This window comes from Giraffa tippelskirchi, chromosome 5 (assembly GCF_054371585.1).
Source record: "Giraffa tippelskirchi isolate mGirTip1 chromosome 5, T2T-mGirTip1v1.2.pri, whole genome shotgun sequence".
Lineage (NCBI taxonomy): Eukaryota > Metazoa > Chordata > Mammalia > Artiodactyla > Giraffidae > Giraffa > Giraffa tippelskirchi.
Window position 1 is genome coordinate 27,904,390 of NC_137279.1, and position 13,841 is coordinate 27,918,230.

Below are 13,841 nucleotides of genomic sequence, written 5' to 3' on the forward strand. Positions count from 1 at the left end.
TACAAAATGGCTGGCCAGTATTGAGGCAAAGAATCTGATTCCTGTGGAACTGTAGAAGGATCATCTTGAATTGGTTATCCTATTAAATGAAATATCATAAATGATTCTCTTTGAAATGACAGAGTTCAGTATAAATGCATATAATAAGGTGCTATTGATGCTTCCAGTGTTGAATGCTAAGTCTAGATGCTTCATTTGCTGTTGAAAATGGGTTAGAACATTGCCCAGTAGCAACTTGGACGTACTTTTCTAAGGTTCATTCTTTCAACAAATTTGAGTACCTGCTATGAGCCAGGAAGACAAAAGCTCAGGCTTTTAGAGGCTTAGGTTCAAGGTTCATTATGTTTCATTGAGCTGCCATTAGTAGTACTATGTAGACTGAGTATGGCTTCATACTTGTTTGAAAGAACAAAAATAGGACGTGAACATGAGTAAAGGAATTGGCCTCTGTTACAGGTAAATTTCCATTTTATACACCATACACATTCTTGCATGTAAATTCAATCCTATTTTGAATGCACTGGGTCATGTCACTTTAACAATTAAGGAATTCTTTTACAATTAAGGAATTATCTCACACAGCTTATAATACATAATTTGTTAGTTGGCAGGTTGGGGAAAAGTAACAATTACTGAAGGCCAAGTATGTGCCTTGTATTATGTTAGGAAAGTTTTTACAAAGTTTCATCATATTTAACCTTCTTGTTTAACTGATTCTTAAATAGCATTATCATTTTATAAGTGAAAGACTGAGCCCAGGGAGACTGGCCCCCAATGTGTTTTTTTAAACTGTGAATTGAGGTAGAGGTTGCAGAGGTGGAAAGATTTTAGTTAAATTGTTAATCTATCTTTTCAAACAATACATTTGTTTCCCAAGTTGTGGTAAGACTATCTCTTGACAGAAAAGTAATTAATTTATTTAACCCAGTCTATCTGAATTACTGTTTCAACATGTATTCAATCTGAATAAATAACTGAAGTATACATCTTCTTTAAAAAAAAAAAAAGACCAAATCTACCAGATCTAGTCTGTATTTTATACACACCTCAATTTAGACTAGCCAGACTTTAAGCTCTTAGTAGCCACCTGTGGTTTGTAGCTGTGGTATTGGATGGTAAAATTCTAATGATTTGGTCGTTGTTTAGTTGCTGAGTCGTGTCTGACTCTTTGTGACTCCATGGGTTATAGCCTGTCAGGCTCCTCTGTCTGTGGAATTTCCCAGGCAAGAATACTGGAGTGGGTTGCCATTTCCTTCTTCTTTATCTTGGATGAGGGGTCGAACCCCTGTCTCTTGCATTGGCAGATGGATTCTTTACCACTGAGCCATGAGGGAAACCCCAGTTCTAATGATTAAATAATGGCAAAGATTTTTAGAAGCAGGACTCTGTAATTGCACGTGTATGATTAGTGTGTCAGTGACGAGAAAACAAAAAACCAATACATTCTTTTTTGTCTTTGGCAGAGAAGAACGAAGGGGATCTTATGACTATAGCCAAGATCGTACATATTATGAGAATGTCCGTACTCCGGGTACATATCCTGAGGATTCCAGACGGGACTATCCAGCTCGAGGGAGAGAATTTTATTCAGAATGGGAAACTTACCAAGGAGACTACTATGAATCACGATATTATGATGATCCCCGGGAATATAGGGATTATAGAAATGATCCTTATGAACAAGATATTCGGGAATATAGTTACAGACAAAGGGAACGAGAAAGAGAACGTGAAAGATTTGAGTCTGACCGGGACAGAGACCACGAGAGGAGACCAATTGAACGCAGTCAGAGTCCAGTGCACTTGCGACGCCCTCAGAGTCCTGGAGCATCTCCCTCACAGTCCGAGAGACTGCCGAGTGATTCCGAGAGGAGGGTTTACAGCCGCTCCTCAGACCGGAGTGGAAGCTGCAGCTCACTTTCCCCTCCAAGATATGATAAACTTGACAAACCTCGTTTGGAACGCTATACAAAAAATGAGAAGACAGATAAAGAACGAACTTTCGATCCTGAGAGAGTGGAAAGAGAGAGACGTTTAATAAGGAAGGAAAAGGTGGAGAAGGACAAAACTGATAAGCAGAAACGAAAAGGAAAAGTTCATTCCCCAAGTTCTCAGTCTTCAGAAACAGACCAAGAAAATGAGAGAGAACAAAGCCCCGAAAAGTTGAGGAGTTCTAATAAACTGAGCAGAGAGAAAGCTGACAAGGAAGTAGCCAAAAACCGCTTGGAACTCATGCCTTGTGTGGTTTTGACTCGAGTGAAAGAAAAAGAGGGGAAGGTTATTGACCACACCCCTTTGGAAAAGCTGAAACCCAAGCTTGATAATGACACTGTCAAGTCTTCTGCCTTAGATCAGAAACTTCAGACCTCTCAAACAGAGCCTGCAAAATCTGAGTTGTCTAAACTGGAATCTATTAGGATGAAAATGCCAAAGGAAAGGGGGCTTTCAAGCCACATAGAAGTGGTAGATAAGGAAGGCCGGCCTAAACCCAGGAAGCACTTAAAACCAGAGCAGAGTGCTGACGGGGTGAGTGCTGGGGATCTGGAGAAGCTGGAGGCGAGGAAAAGGCGTTTTGCAGATTCCAATTTGAAAGTAGAAAGGCAGAAATCAGACCTCAAGAAAAGTAGTCCAGAGATGGAAGATGCTCGGGTGCTTTTAAAGAAACAGCCTGACATGTCATCTAGAGATGTCATTCTGCCGAGGGAAGGAGAATCTGAAAAAAAGCCTATGAGGAAAGAAATTCTTAAAAGAGAATCTAAAAAACTTAAACTAGACAGACTTAATGCTGTTCCCAGCCCCAAAGACTGTCAGGAGCTTGCCAGTATTTCTGTTGGGACTGGCTCAAGGCCCAACTCAGATCTGCAGTCAAGGCTGAGAGAACCAGTAGGTGAATCTGTGGAAAATCAAGAAATCCAGTCAAAAAAACCCACTCCCTCAAAACTACAACTCAAACAGCTGGAGCTATTAGATGATCAAGGACCAGAGAGAGAAGATAATAGGAAAAACTATTGCAGTCTTCGTGATGAACCACTTGAATGTAAATCGGGCCAAGAGAAACCACATTCAGTAAATACTGAAGAAAAAATTGGCATTGATATTGATCACACGCAGAGTTACCGAAAACAAATGGAGCAGAGTCGTAGAAAACAGCAGATGGAGATGGAAATAGCCAAGTCTGAGAAGTTTGGCAGTCCTAAAAAAGATGTGGATGAATACGAAAGACGTAGTCTTGTTCACGAGGTAGGCAAACCCCCTCAGGATGTCACTGATGACTCTCCTCCCAGCAAAAAGAAAAGGATGGACCATGTTGATTTTGACATCTGCACCAAGAGAGAAAGGAACTACAGAAGTTCACGCCAGATCAGTGAAGATTCTGAAAGGACTGGTGGTTCTCCCAGTGTCCGGCTTGGTTCCTTCCACGAAGATGATGACCCTATTGGTTCTCCTAGGGTAATGTCCATAAGAGGGTCTCCTAAAGTAGATGACAAAGGTCTCCCCTATTCTCATATAACAGTCAGAGAAGAGTCCTTAAAATTTAATCCTTATGATTCGAGCAGGAGAGAACAGATGGCAGACATGGCTAAAATCAAACTATCTGTCTTGAATCCTGAAGATGAACTAAATCGGTGGGATTCTCAAATGAAACACGATGCCAGCAGATTTGATGTGAGTTTCCCAAACAGCATAATTAAGAGAGACAGCCTTCGAAAGAGGTCTGTCCGTGACTTGGAACCTGGCGAGGTACCTTCTGATTCTGATGACGATGGTGAACACAAATCTCACTCACCTAGAGCCTCTGCATTATTTGAAAGTTCTCGGTTATCTTTTTTATTGAGGGACAGAGAAGACAAACTACGTGAGAGAGATGAAAGACTCTCCAGTTCTTTAGAAAGGAACAAATTTTATTCTTTTGCATTGGATAAGACAATCACACCAGACACTAAGGCTTTGCTTGAAAGAGCCAAATCCCTTTCTTCCTCTCGAGAAGAAAATTGGTCTTTTCTTGACTGGGACTCCCGATTTGCTAATTTCCGAAACAACAAAGATAAAGAAAAGGTAGACTCTGCTCCAAGACCTATTCCATCCTGGTACATGAAAAAGAAGAAAATCCGGACTGATTCAGAGGGAAAAATGGACGATAAGAAAGATGACCATAAAGAAGAAGAACAGGAAAGGCAAGAATTATTTGCTTCTCGTTTTTTACACAGCTCAATCTTTGAACAAGATTCCAAGCGACTGCAGCATCTAGAGAGGAAAGATGAAGAATCTGACTTCGTTGCTGGCAGGTTGTATGGGAGGCAGACCTCTGATGGACTGAATAACACAACTGACTTGATTCAAGAGCCAGTAGTTCTTTTCCATAGCAGATTCATGGAACTCACACGAATGCAACAGAAAGAAAAAGAAAAAGACCAGAAACCCAAAGAGGTCGAGAAACAGGAAGATACAGAAGAGCATCCCAAGACTCCAGAAACTGCTTCTGAGAATAAAGAGCCAGAACTGAAAACTCCATCTTCAGTTGGGCCTCCTAGTGTCACTGCTGTAGCTCCAGAGTCAGCAGCAGCATCTCTGGAGAAGACAGCTGGTGAAAAGACAGGAGAGGGGCCTTCAGTGACAGAAGAGAAGGCCACTGAGCCAGCCTCTGTCCCAGAAGAAGCAAAACCCGCAAATACAGATCTGGCTCCTGGCACTGTGGAACAGCCTGAGCAAGGAGACTTGTCCCCGGGAGTGGACACCAGGAAAGACACTGCTGAGCCTCCTTCCACTGTTGCAGGAGGCTCATCAGTCGATCAGCTGCCTTATCTGGATGCCAAGCCTCCAACTCCTGGGGCCTCATTTTCCCAGGTAGAGATCAGTGTAGATTCTGAGCCTAACAGCACCCAGACAGTTTCAAAACCAACTCAGAAGCCTGAGGAAGCCGATGAGCCTCAACTGGAAAAGCCAGACTTGGCTGCTAACATTGAACCTAACCCAAGTCAAAAAACAGAGGATGTTCCTGAGGTTCCGCCTCCGGCTACTGAAGTTGTAGAGGTTGATCCTCCAGTTGCTGCAAAAGATAAAAAGCCAAACAAAAGTAAACGTTCCAAGACCCCCATTCAGGCAGCTGCAGCAAGTGTTGTGGAAAAGCCCGTCACCAGGAAGAGTGAGAGGATAGACCGGGAAAAGCTCAAGCGGTCCAGTTCTCCCCGAGGAGAAGCACAGAAGCTTTTAGAACTGAAGATGGAGGCAGAGAAGATTACAAGAACTGCCTCTAAAAACTCAGCCGCGGACCCCGAACACCCCGAGCCAAGCTTGCCACTTGGCCGAACCAGGCGCCGGAATGTGAGGAGTGTTTACGCAACCATGGGCGACCATGACAGCCGCTCTCCTATCAAGGAGCCTGTGGAGCAGCCGCGAGTGACCAGGAAGAGACTGGAGCGGGAGCTGCAGGAGGCCGCGGCGGTTCCCACAACCCCTCGGAGGGGGAGGCCTCCAAAGACTCGCCGTCGGGCTGATGAAGACGACGAGACCGAGGCCAAAGAAGTCGAGACGGTCAAACCAGCTGAGGGCTGGAGATCCCCACGATCCCAGAAAGTAGCTGCTGGTGGTCAACAAGGGAAGAGGGGGAGAAATGAACCCAAAGTTGACCCCGAACGTCCTGAGGCAACCACTGAGGGGAGTCCCCAAGTGAACGTGAGAGAAAATAATACAAAATCCAAGGCCGATAAAGAAGAAGCAGCGAGTGAACAGAAACGTGACAGGAAAGAAAGTAGCACGGACAGAAATCCACCCGAAACCCCCTCAGTTGAAGTAGTGGAGAAAAAAGCAGCCCCTGAGAAAAACTCCAAGTCAAAGAGAGGACGATCTCGAAACTCTAGGTCGGCGGTGGACAAATCTGCAAACGTGAAAAATGCGGAAGCCACCGTGAGTCCCAGTGTGCCTGCAGGCCCTTCAGAACTGCCAGTGGAGGAGGCTGGGGTCGTGGCGGTTTCCCCTGAGAAGAGCAAGAGTCCCCAGAAGGAGGGGAGTGTATCATCGCAGTTGAACAGTGAGCCCGCTGAACCGAACAAGGAACCAGAGAAGGAGGATGTGTCTGCCTCCAAGCAGTCCCCAGAAGCAAATCAGTTAGCCCGGCAGATGGAACTGGAGCAGGCCGTGGAGAACATTGAGAAGCTCACGGAAACCTCCACACCCGCAGCTTTCAAGGCAGCAGCTCCTGATGCCGCAGAGGGCCTCTCTACAGAAGACAGGGACAAGCCCGCACACCAAGCCAGTGAAACAGAGCTGGCTGCGGCCATTGGGTCCATCATAAATGACATTTCTGGGGAGCCAGAAAACTTCCCTGCACCGCCACCTTACCCTGCGGAATCTCAGACAGATCCGCCACCTCCCGAGGAAGGCATGGAGCCTGAGACCAATGAGGCTGTGTCCGGCATCTTGGAGACAGAGGCTGCTGCTGAATCTTCTAGGCCACCAGGCAGTGCACCTGACGCCTCAGCAGGCCCAGCAGACAACAAGGAAGCCAGAGGAGACAGCAGCGAAACCTCCCACCCAGTGCCGGGAGCCAAGGGGTCAAAAGAAGCAGAAGTTACTCTGGTTCGGAAAGATAAAGGGCGCCAGAAGACTACTCGATCACGCCGCAAACGGAATACAAACAAGAAAACGGTGGCCACTACAGAGACCCATGTCCCTGAACCTGACCAGGTTCAAAGCAAGAGCACCGCTTCGAGTGATGGGACGACAGTACAACCCCCAGAAGCTCCACAGGAAGAAAAGCAGAGTGACAAGCCCCAGTCCACTGCTCCTGAATCGTGTGCTTCTGACCCAAGCAAGACTCCATCCCGAGAGGATCTGCCCCAAGAAAGCAGCATGGAGGAAAAGACTCCGACCAGAGCTCCTGTGCTCCCAGACGCCGCCCCTCCCTCGCAGCCTGCCCCTGTGCATGATGAGCCTCAAGCCAGATTCAAGGTGCACTCCATCATTGAAAGTGACCCAGTGACCCCGCCCAGTGACTCAAGCATGCCCACCCCCCCAATTCCCTCTGTAACGATAGCAAAGCTCCCACTCCCTGTCACTGCTGGGGGGATCCCACACCAGAGTCCCCCTGCGAAGGTGACAGAGTGGATCACGAGGCAGGAGGAGCCACAGGCGCAGTCCACCCCTTCTCCGGCTCTTCCCCCAGACACCAAGGCCTCTGACATCGACACCAGCTCCAGTACGCTGAGGAAGATCCTCATGGACCCCAAATATGTATCTGCTATGGGTGTCACTTCCACGAGTGTCACAGCTGCCATTGCAGAGCCTGTCAGCGCTGCCCCTTGCCTGCATGAGGCACTGCCCCCTCCAGCTGAATCTAAAAAACCTGTTTTAGAAGAAAAAACAGCAACTCCGGTAACTAACACCTCTGACACACAGGCCTCAGAGGTTCCAGTAGCCGCTGACAAAGAAAAGGTGACTCCAGTCATTGCTCCCAAAATTACTTCTGTCATTAGCCGGATGCCTGTCAGCATTGATTTGGAGAATTCACAGAAGATAACTCTGGCGAAACCTGCTCCTCAGACCCTGACGGGCCTGGTGAGTGCCTTGACTGGCCTAGTGAATGTCTCCTTGGTCCCGGTGAATGCACTGGCTGGCCCTGTGAATGCCCTGAAAGGCCCTGTGAAGGGCTCAGTGGCCACGCTGAAAGGCTTGGTGAACACTCCTGCTGGCCCCGTGAACGTCCTGAAGGGACCAGTCAATGTCCTGACGGGGCCCGTGAACGTTCTCACCACTCCAGTGAATGCCGCCACCAGTGTGGTGAACGCCGCCACGGGCACAGTGAATGCCACTCCAGGCACAGTGAATGCCGCCACGGGTGCAGTGACAGTCACGGCGGGTGCAGTGACCGCTGCCTCTGGGGGTGTGACAGCCACAACAACGGGTGCCATGACGGTTGCAGGTGCAGTGATCGCACCGTCAGCAAAGTGCAAACAGAGATCCAGCAGCAGTGACAACAATCGGTTCCACCCGGGGTCTATGTCTGTGATTGATGATCGCCCAGCAGACACGGGCTCCGGCGCCGGGCTACGCGTGAACACTTCCGAAGGGGTTGTGCTCCTGAGCTATTCGGGGCAGAAGACTGAAGGGCCCCAGCGGATCAGCGCCAAGATTAGCCAGATCCCCCCAGCAAGTGCGATGGACATTGAATTTCAACAGTCGGTGTCCAAGTCTCAGGTCAAACCTGATTCTGTCACACCGTCTCAGCCTCCGACCAAAGGTCCTCAAGCTCCTTCAGGCTATGCAAACGTGGCCACCCATTCTACTCTGGTACTGACTGCACAGACATACAACGCATCTCCTGTGATTTCATCAGTGAAGGCCGACCGTCCGTCCTTGGAGAAGCCCGAGCCCATTCACCTGTCTGTGTCCACACCCGTCACCCAGGGTGGCACAGTGAAGGTCCTCACCCAGGGCATAAACACACCCCCGGTGCTGGTTCACAACCAGCTAGTCCTCACCCCAAGCATAGTCACCACTAACAAAAAGCTTGCTGACCCCGTCACGCTTAAAATAGAGACCAAGGTCCTTCAGCCAGCGAACCTGGGCTCCACTCTTACTCCCCACCACCCTCCGGCTCTGCCCAGCAAACTGCCGGCAGAAGTGAACCATGTCACCTCAGGGCCCAGCACCCCGACAGATCGAACAGTGTCCCATCTGGCAGCCACCAAGCCAGATGTGCATTCCCCTCGACCTAGTGGGCCTGCTCCAAGCCCGTTCCCGCGGGCATGCCATCCCAGCAGCACCACGTCCACCCCGCTGTCCACGAACGCCACGGTCATGCTGGCAGCAGGCATTCCTGTACCCCAGTTCATCTCTAGCATCCACCCGGAGCAGTCTGTCATCATGCCGCCGCACAGCATCACCCAGACTGTGTCCCTCAGCCACCTGTCTCAGGGCGAGGTGAGGATGAACACACCCACGCTGCCCAGCATCACCTACAGCATCCGGCCCGAGACACTCCACTCTCCGCGGGCCCCCCTGCAGCCGCAGCAGATAGAGGTCCGGGCCCCGCAGCGCACCGGCACCCCCCAGCCAGCCGCAGCTGGGGTGCCCGCCCTGGCCTCCCAGCACCCTCCAGAGGAGGAAGTGCACTACCACCTGCCCGTGGCTCGAGCCGCAGCCCCTGTGCAGTCGGAGGTGCTGGTCATGCAGTCCGAGTACCGGCTGCACCCATACACCGTGCCCCGGGATGTGAGGATCATGGTGCATCCTCACGTGACAGCCGTCAGCGAGCAGCCCCGGGCGGCAGACGGGGTCGGAAAGGTGCTGCCAGCCAGCAAGACTCCTCAGCAGCCAGGGAAAGAAGCTGCCAAGACGGCAGATGCCAAAGCTGCCCCTGCCCCTGCCTCTCACGGGGAGGCCCGCATCCTCACAGTCACCCCCAGCAACCAGCTCCAGGGGCTGCCTCTGACCCCACCGGTGGTGGTGACCCACGGGGTGCAGATCGTGCACTCGAGCGGGGAGCTCTTCCAGGAGTACCGGTATGGAGACGTCCGCACCTACCACGGCCCGGCCCAGCTCACACACACACAGTTCCCTGCCACGGCCTCCATTGGCCTACCTTCCCGGACCAAGGCTTCCGCTCAGGTGAGCACCCCCAGTCTGTCTTCTGGTCCAGAGAGTTGGAGGGCGGGGAGCAGGTCCCTGAAATATGTCGTCCTTTTTGTGGATTTCAAGAGGAGCTTCCTCAACTTCAGAATGAAGGGATCAGATTACAGCAGAGCCTTGGGGACATGAGGGAGCTCACAGTGGGAGTGGGTGGTGTGGCGGCTCTGACCTGTCGGGGTGACATGGGTAGGAAACAGGTGACCTTTTACCAGAACCCTCAGTCCTGAATGCCCGAGAGCAGGGCCATCTGGTTAAAGCTTCTTCCGGGGGCCTGGCTGCCAGGAGCTGCTCTGCAGGTGACCCACCCGGGGGCTCTTGGGTGCTTGGTTGAGGGCAGGATGCTCTTTGTGCGAAACAGACTGACTCTGTTCCTTTCTCTTCCCACCCAACTCCAGGGCCCCCCTGAAGGCGAGCCTTTACAGCCTGCTCAGCCCGCACAGCCCTCACAGCCCCTCCAGCCTGTGCAATCCACACAGCCGGCCCAGCCTGCACAGCCCTCCCAGCTCAGCCAGCCTCCAAGCAGCAAGATGCCTCCGGTGTCCCAGGAAGCCAAGGGCACCCAGACAGGAGTTGAGCAGCCGCGCCTCCCTAACGTCTCTGCCAACAGGCCGGCTGAGCCTCACACCCAGGTCCAGAGGGCGCAGGCAGAGACGAGCCAGACCTCCTATCCCTCCCCTGTGTGTGTCTCCTTGAAGCCTGACCTCCCAACTCCTCTTCCTGCTCAGGCTGCCCCAAAGCAGCCGCTGTTTGTCCCCACCTCCTCAGGCCCCAGCACCCCTCCAGGACTGGCTCTGCCCCATACTGAAGCCCCACCCACCCCCAAACAAGATTCCTCTCCACACTTGACTTCCCAGAGGCCTGTGGATATGGTGCAGCTTCTGAAGGTAAGCCTGGACAGGGCCTCCCCTACCACCCTCCAAGCTTTACGTTGTGTTCACTGTCCTGAGATCCCCACTTAGATCAGCACCTGCTACTCAGGGCCATGACCAGCATGGCCTCGTTCTCCATCCGTGAGTTCATTATTCTTTGTTTCCCTGCGAGCAGAAGTACCCCATCGTGTGGCAGGGCCTACTGGCCCTCAAGAACGACACAGCTGCTGTGCAGCTCCACTTCGTCTCTGGCAACAATGTCCTGGCCCATCGGTCCCTGCCCCTCTCCGAAGGAGGCCCCCCCCTGAGGATTGCCCAGAGGATGAGGCTGGAGGCCTCACAGCTGGAAGGGGTTGCCCGAAGGATGACGGTAAGGCTCAGGGCCCAGGTGAGCCACTGTCTCACCCACAAGAAGGGAAGCCATGGGTGGCCCCCACTGTCTCCCTCGCTTGTTTTGGGGTGCAGTAATGGTATTCGTAAGAGTGGATGAGGAAGGGCGTGTTCTGTCTCCACTAGGGGTGTAAAGTTCCTCTAGGCTCAGAGACGAGGCTTTTTCATTCAACAAGTATATGGATGGGACCTCAAGGTCATCTCAGTAGTGGGGGTTTTTGTGGATTTAGGAGCCAAATCCCCTGGGTTGGACCGTCTTTTTGGCTTCTGACCTTCTTTTGTGAGGTGGCCTCTGATCACTGACAGCTCTCTCTTTCTCAGGTGGAGACAGATTACTGTCTGCTGCTGGCTCTGCCTTGTGGCCGCGACCAAGAGGACGTCGTGAGCCAAACAGAGTCGCTTAAGGCTGCCTTCATCACATACCTGCAGGCCAAGCAGGCGGCAGGGATCATCAATGTTCCCAACCCCGGCTCCAATCAGGTCAGCCCAGCATCCTGCCTTGGCACACGCACGCCTATGGGAGTGGGGGTTGCGGGTAGTGTTGGGTGGTTTGACTAACCTGCCAGTGCCAACTAGAGGAGTCCAGGACAGATGCCCAGAGGAGCTGGACAAGGGGCATTCTCGATAGAGGAGACCAGCTGGGGATGGGCATGTATGGGCAACACTGCTGTCTGCCCATCCTGGAAACAGTCAGTGGGCAGCTGAGACAGCAAAGCTTTTTCTTTAGCTTAATGATTGAAAAGAGGCTCCCAGGGAGGCAGGCAGTTTGTTTGTTTTCTGATACCTAGTTTTCTTCTGACAGTCTCAAGAGACCTTAGCTGGTTGGGAACTTGACTCAGCCTGGCTCTGTGTGTTGGGCCTTCAGGGCCCCCCAGTTGGGAGCGTTTGAGGGAGGAGAGGTAGTGGGTGGGTGATGTGAAGCCGGGGGTCCAAGTTCTCTCTCTCATCCCCACTCCAGCCCGCCTACGTGCTGCAGATCTTCCCGCCCTGCGAGTTCTCTGAGAGTCACCTGTCCCGGCTGGCCCCTGACCTCCTGGCCAGCATCTCCAACATTTCTCCCCACCTCATGATTGTCATTGCCTCTGTGTGAGCCACTGAATGGTCACCACTCAGTGTATCTTCCTGAGGCTTTGCAGCAAAAAATAACACACAGGAAAACCCAGCCAAGTGGAGGAAGAAGCTGCCGAAGGGGACAGACTCCACTGCCAGACGGCCAGCCTCACCCTCCTGCCCGCCCGCCTGGCTCAGTCGGACAGACCCCTCTGGGCAGTGGTGCTGCTACCTGTATGTTTACATGACGTTTAGCCCAAGGACAGACCACCAACCAATGGACTTGCAGACACCTTGAGGCTGGGTTTCTCTCTCCTCTTTTTGGAGAAAAGGAACAGGGCAGTGGGATTTTTTTGTTGTTTTTGTTTTTAAGAAACAAAACAGAACTGCCTTTGCACTAAATTAGTGACTTGGACTTTTGCACAGTGAAGACAGGCTGTGACACTCTGGATGTCTTGGTGTACGTGAACACACGTCGCAGACTCACGCAGGACTTCAAACATCTGCTGAAACCTTGGGGTCAAGGAACATTTCATTGAGTTGTTTGGTCCCCACTCCTCCCTTCCCCTTGCTCATTTGGATGTCACCTCTCTTAATTCTGCCACCACCATCTTTGATTCACCCAGGATGTACAGTTTACAATCAAAAAGAGCAAACGGAAGGATTTTCTCTCCTAGTGGAATATGCAGAACTTGGGATGTGTGTATATATAAATATATAATATATATAAATATATATAATACTGACTTAAAAATCAAATTCCCTGACATACATTTTTTTTAATCTGTGCCAAAAATGTGTTTTCAGAGAAAATCTTATTTTCATACTCAGACTTTGTATTGTCACTCATTTGTATAAGTGCGCTTCGTTATAGCACGGGCCCTGCCCCCACAATTTGGAAGTGTCACACACACAAAAAGACTGTACAAAAAGACTAGCTTCCCTTCTTCCTGTGACCTTGACCTCTCCCCCAACTTCCTAACACTTATTAATTTATGAAACTGTTTTTCTCAGCGCAGTTTTGTTTTGTGTGTCCATTGGATTACCAACTTTATTAAAAAATATAAAACATGTCAAGTGTGGATGTGATTGTCACTTGGATGGGAGGACCAGGGGTCCTTGGCTTCTAGGAACAGTAAGCCCTCACCCCATGTTTGCTTTCAATCCCCTACTAAGTCTGTATATGGAACCCGTCTCCTTTCTGCCACTAATCCTCCCCAAGGATCATTTTATCTTGTACAAAAAAATTTTCATCGCAGACCACGACTTGAACCACTTTTTCACTGCTGTGGTGGTAATGTGACACGTCAAGGTCCCAGCTGGTTTCTGGGTAATGTTGAAGGCACTTCAAATTTGATAAAAAGAATAGAGCCACTTCCCAGTCAAACTCAGAAACATATTAAGAAAGCTTTGGGGTCTTGCCTCTTGTCCCTTCCTCCTCCAGATAAGGTGCAGGCTGGCCCTGCAGCAGCTGCCTCTGAACAGCTGGACCCACCACAAGGTGAGGAGGTGGGCAAGGAGGGATGGAACACAAAGACTGCTCTCACTTGCAGTATCCCTGGACTCCAAACAGACCTATACTTCCAGTGCTGGATGGTGCCACCTCTGAGTGAGGAATTACAGCTGTTGGGGACGAGCCATATGGAAAAGCGGCAGAGATGGCATCTCATGACCACCCGCTTCTCCATCCCCACTGCTGCACCGCCCACCTCCCCATCAGAGCTCCTGGTCCCTCATTCCTGTCCCTCCAGCCCCTCACCTTAGAGATTCCACTGATTCAGGGCAAGTAAATGTTTGCAGAAGATGACGCTGGCCTGGCCTTGATCTTGCAGCCAGAGTTACCGTGAAGCAAGTGTGGTGCTCTCTGGCTTCCTTAAGCCCAACAGAACCAGGCCTGTGGCCTGC

At 50.9% G+C, this 13,841-nt stretch overlaps 1 protein-coding gene across 8 annotated transcripts in view; it reads left to right on the top strand.

The window, feature by feature from the left end:
* Window positions 1-12,612, top strand: part of SPEN (spen family transcriptional repressor) — an 88,575-nt gene extending 75,963 nt beyond the window's left edge. For all 8 annotated transcript variants that reach the window (XM_081488116.1, XM_081488118.1, XM_081488112.1 and 5 more), the window contains 5 exons: window positions 1,464-9,606; window positions 10,023-10,511; window positions 10,672-10,866; window positions 11,208-11,366; window positions 11,845-12,612. In XM_081488116.1, coding sequence (XP_081344242.1) covers window positions 1,464-9,606; window positions 10,023-10,511; window positions 10,672-10,866; window positions 11,208-11,366; window positions 11,845-11,976 — 9,118 coding nt within the window. In that variant the 3' untranslated portion in view covers window positions 11,977-12,612. The remainder of the gene's footprint in view (window positions 1-1,463; window positions 9,607-10,022; window positions 10,512-10,671; window positions 10,867-11,207; window positions 11,367-11,844) is intronic.
* Window positions 12,613-13,841: the final 1,229 nt, after the last annotated feature.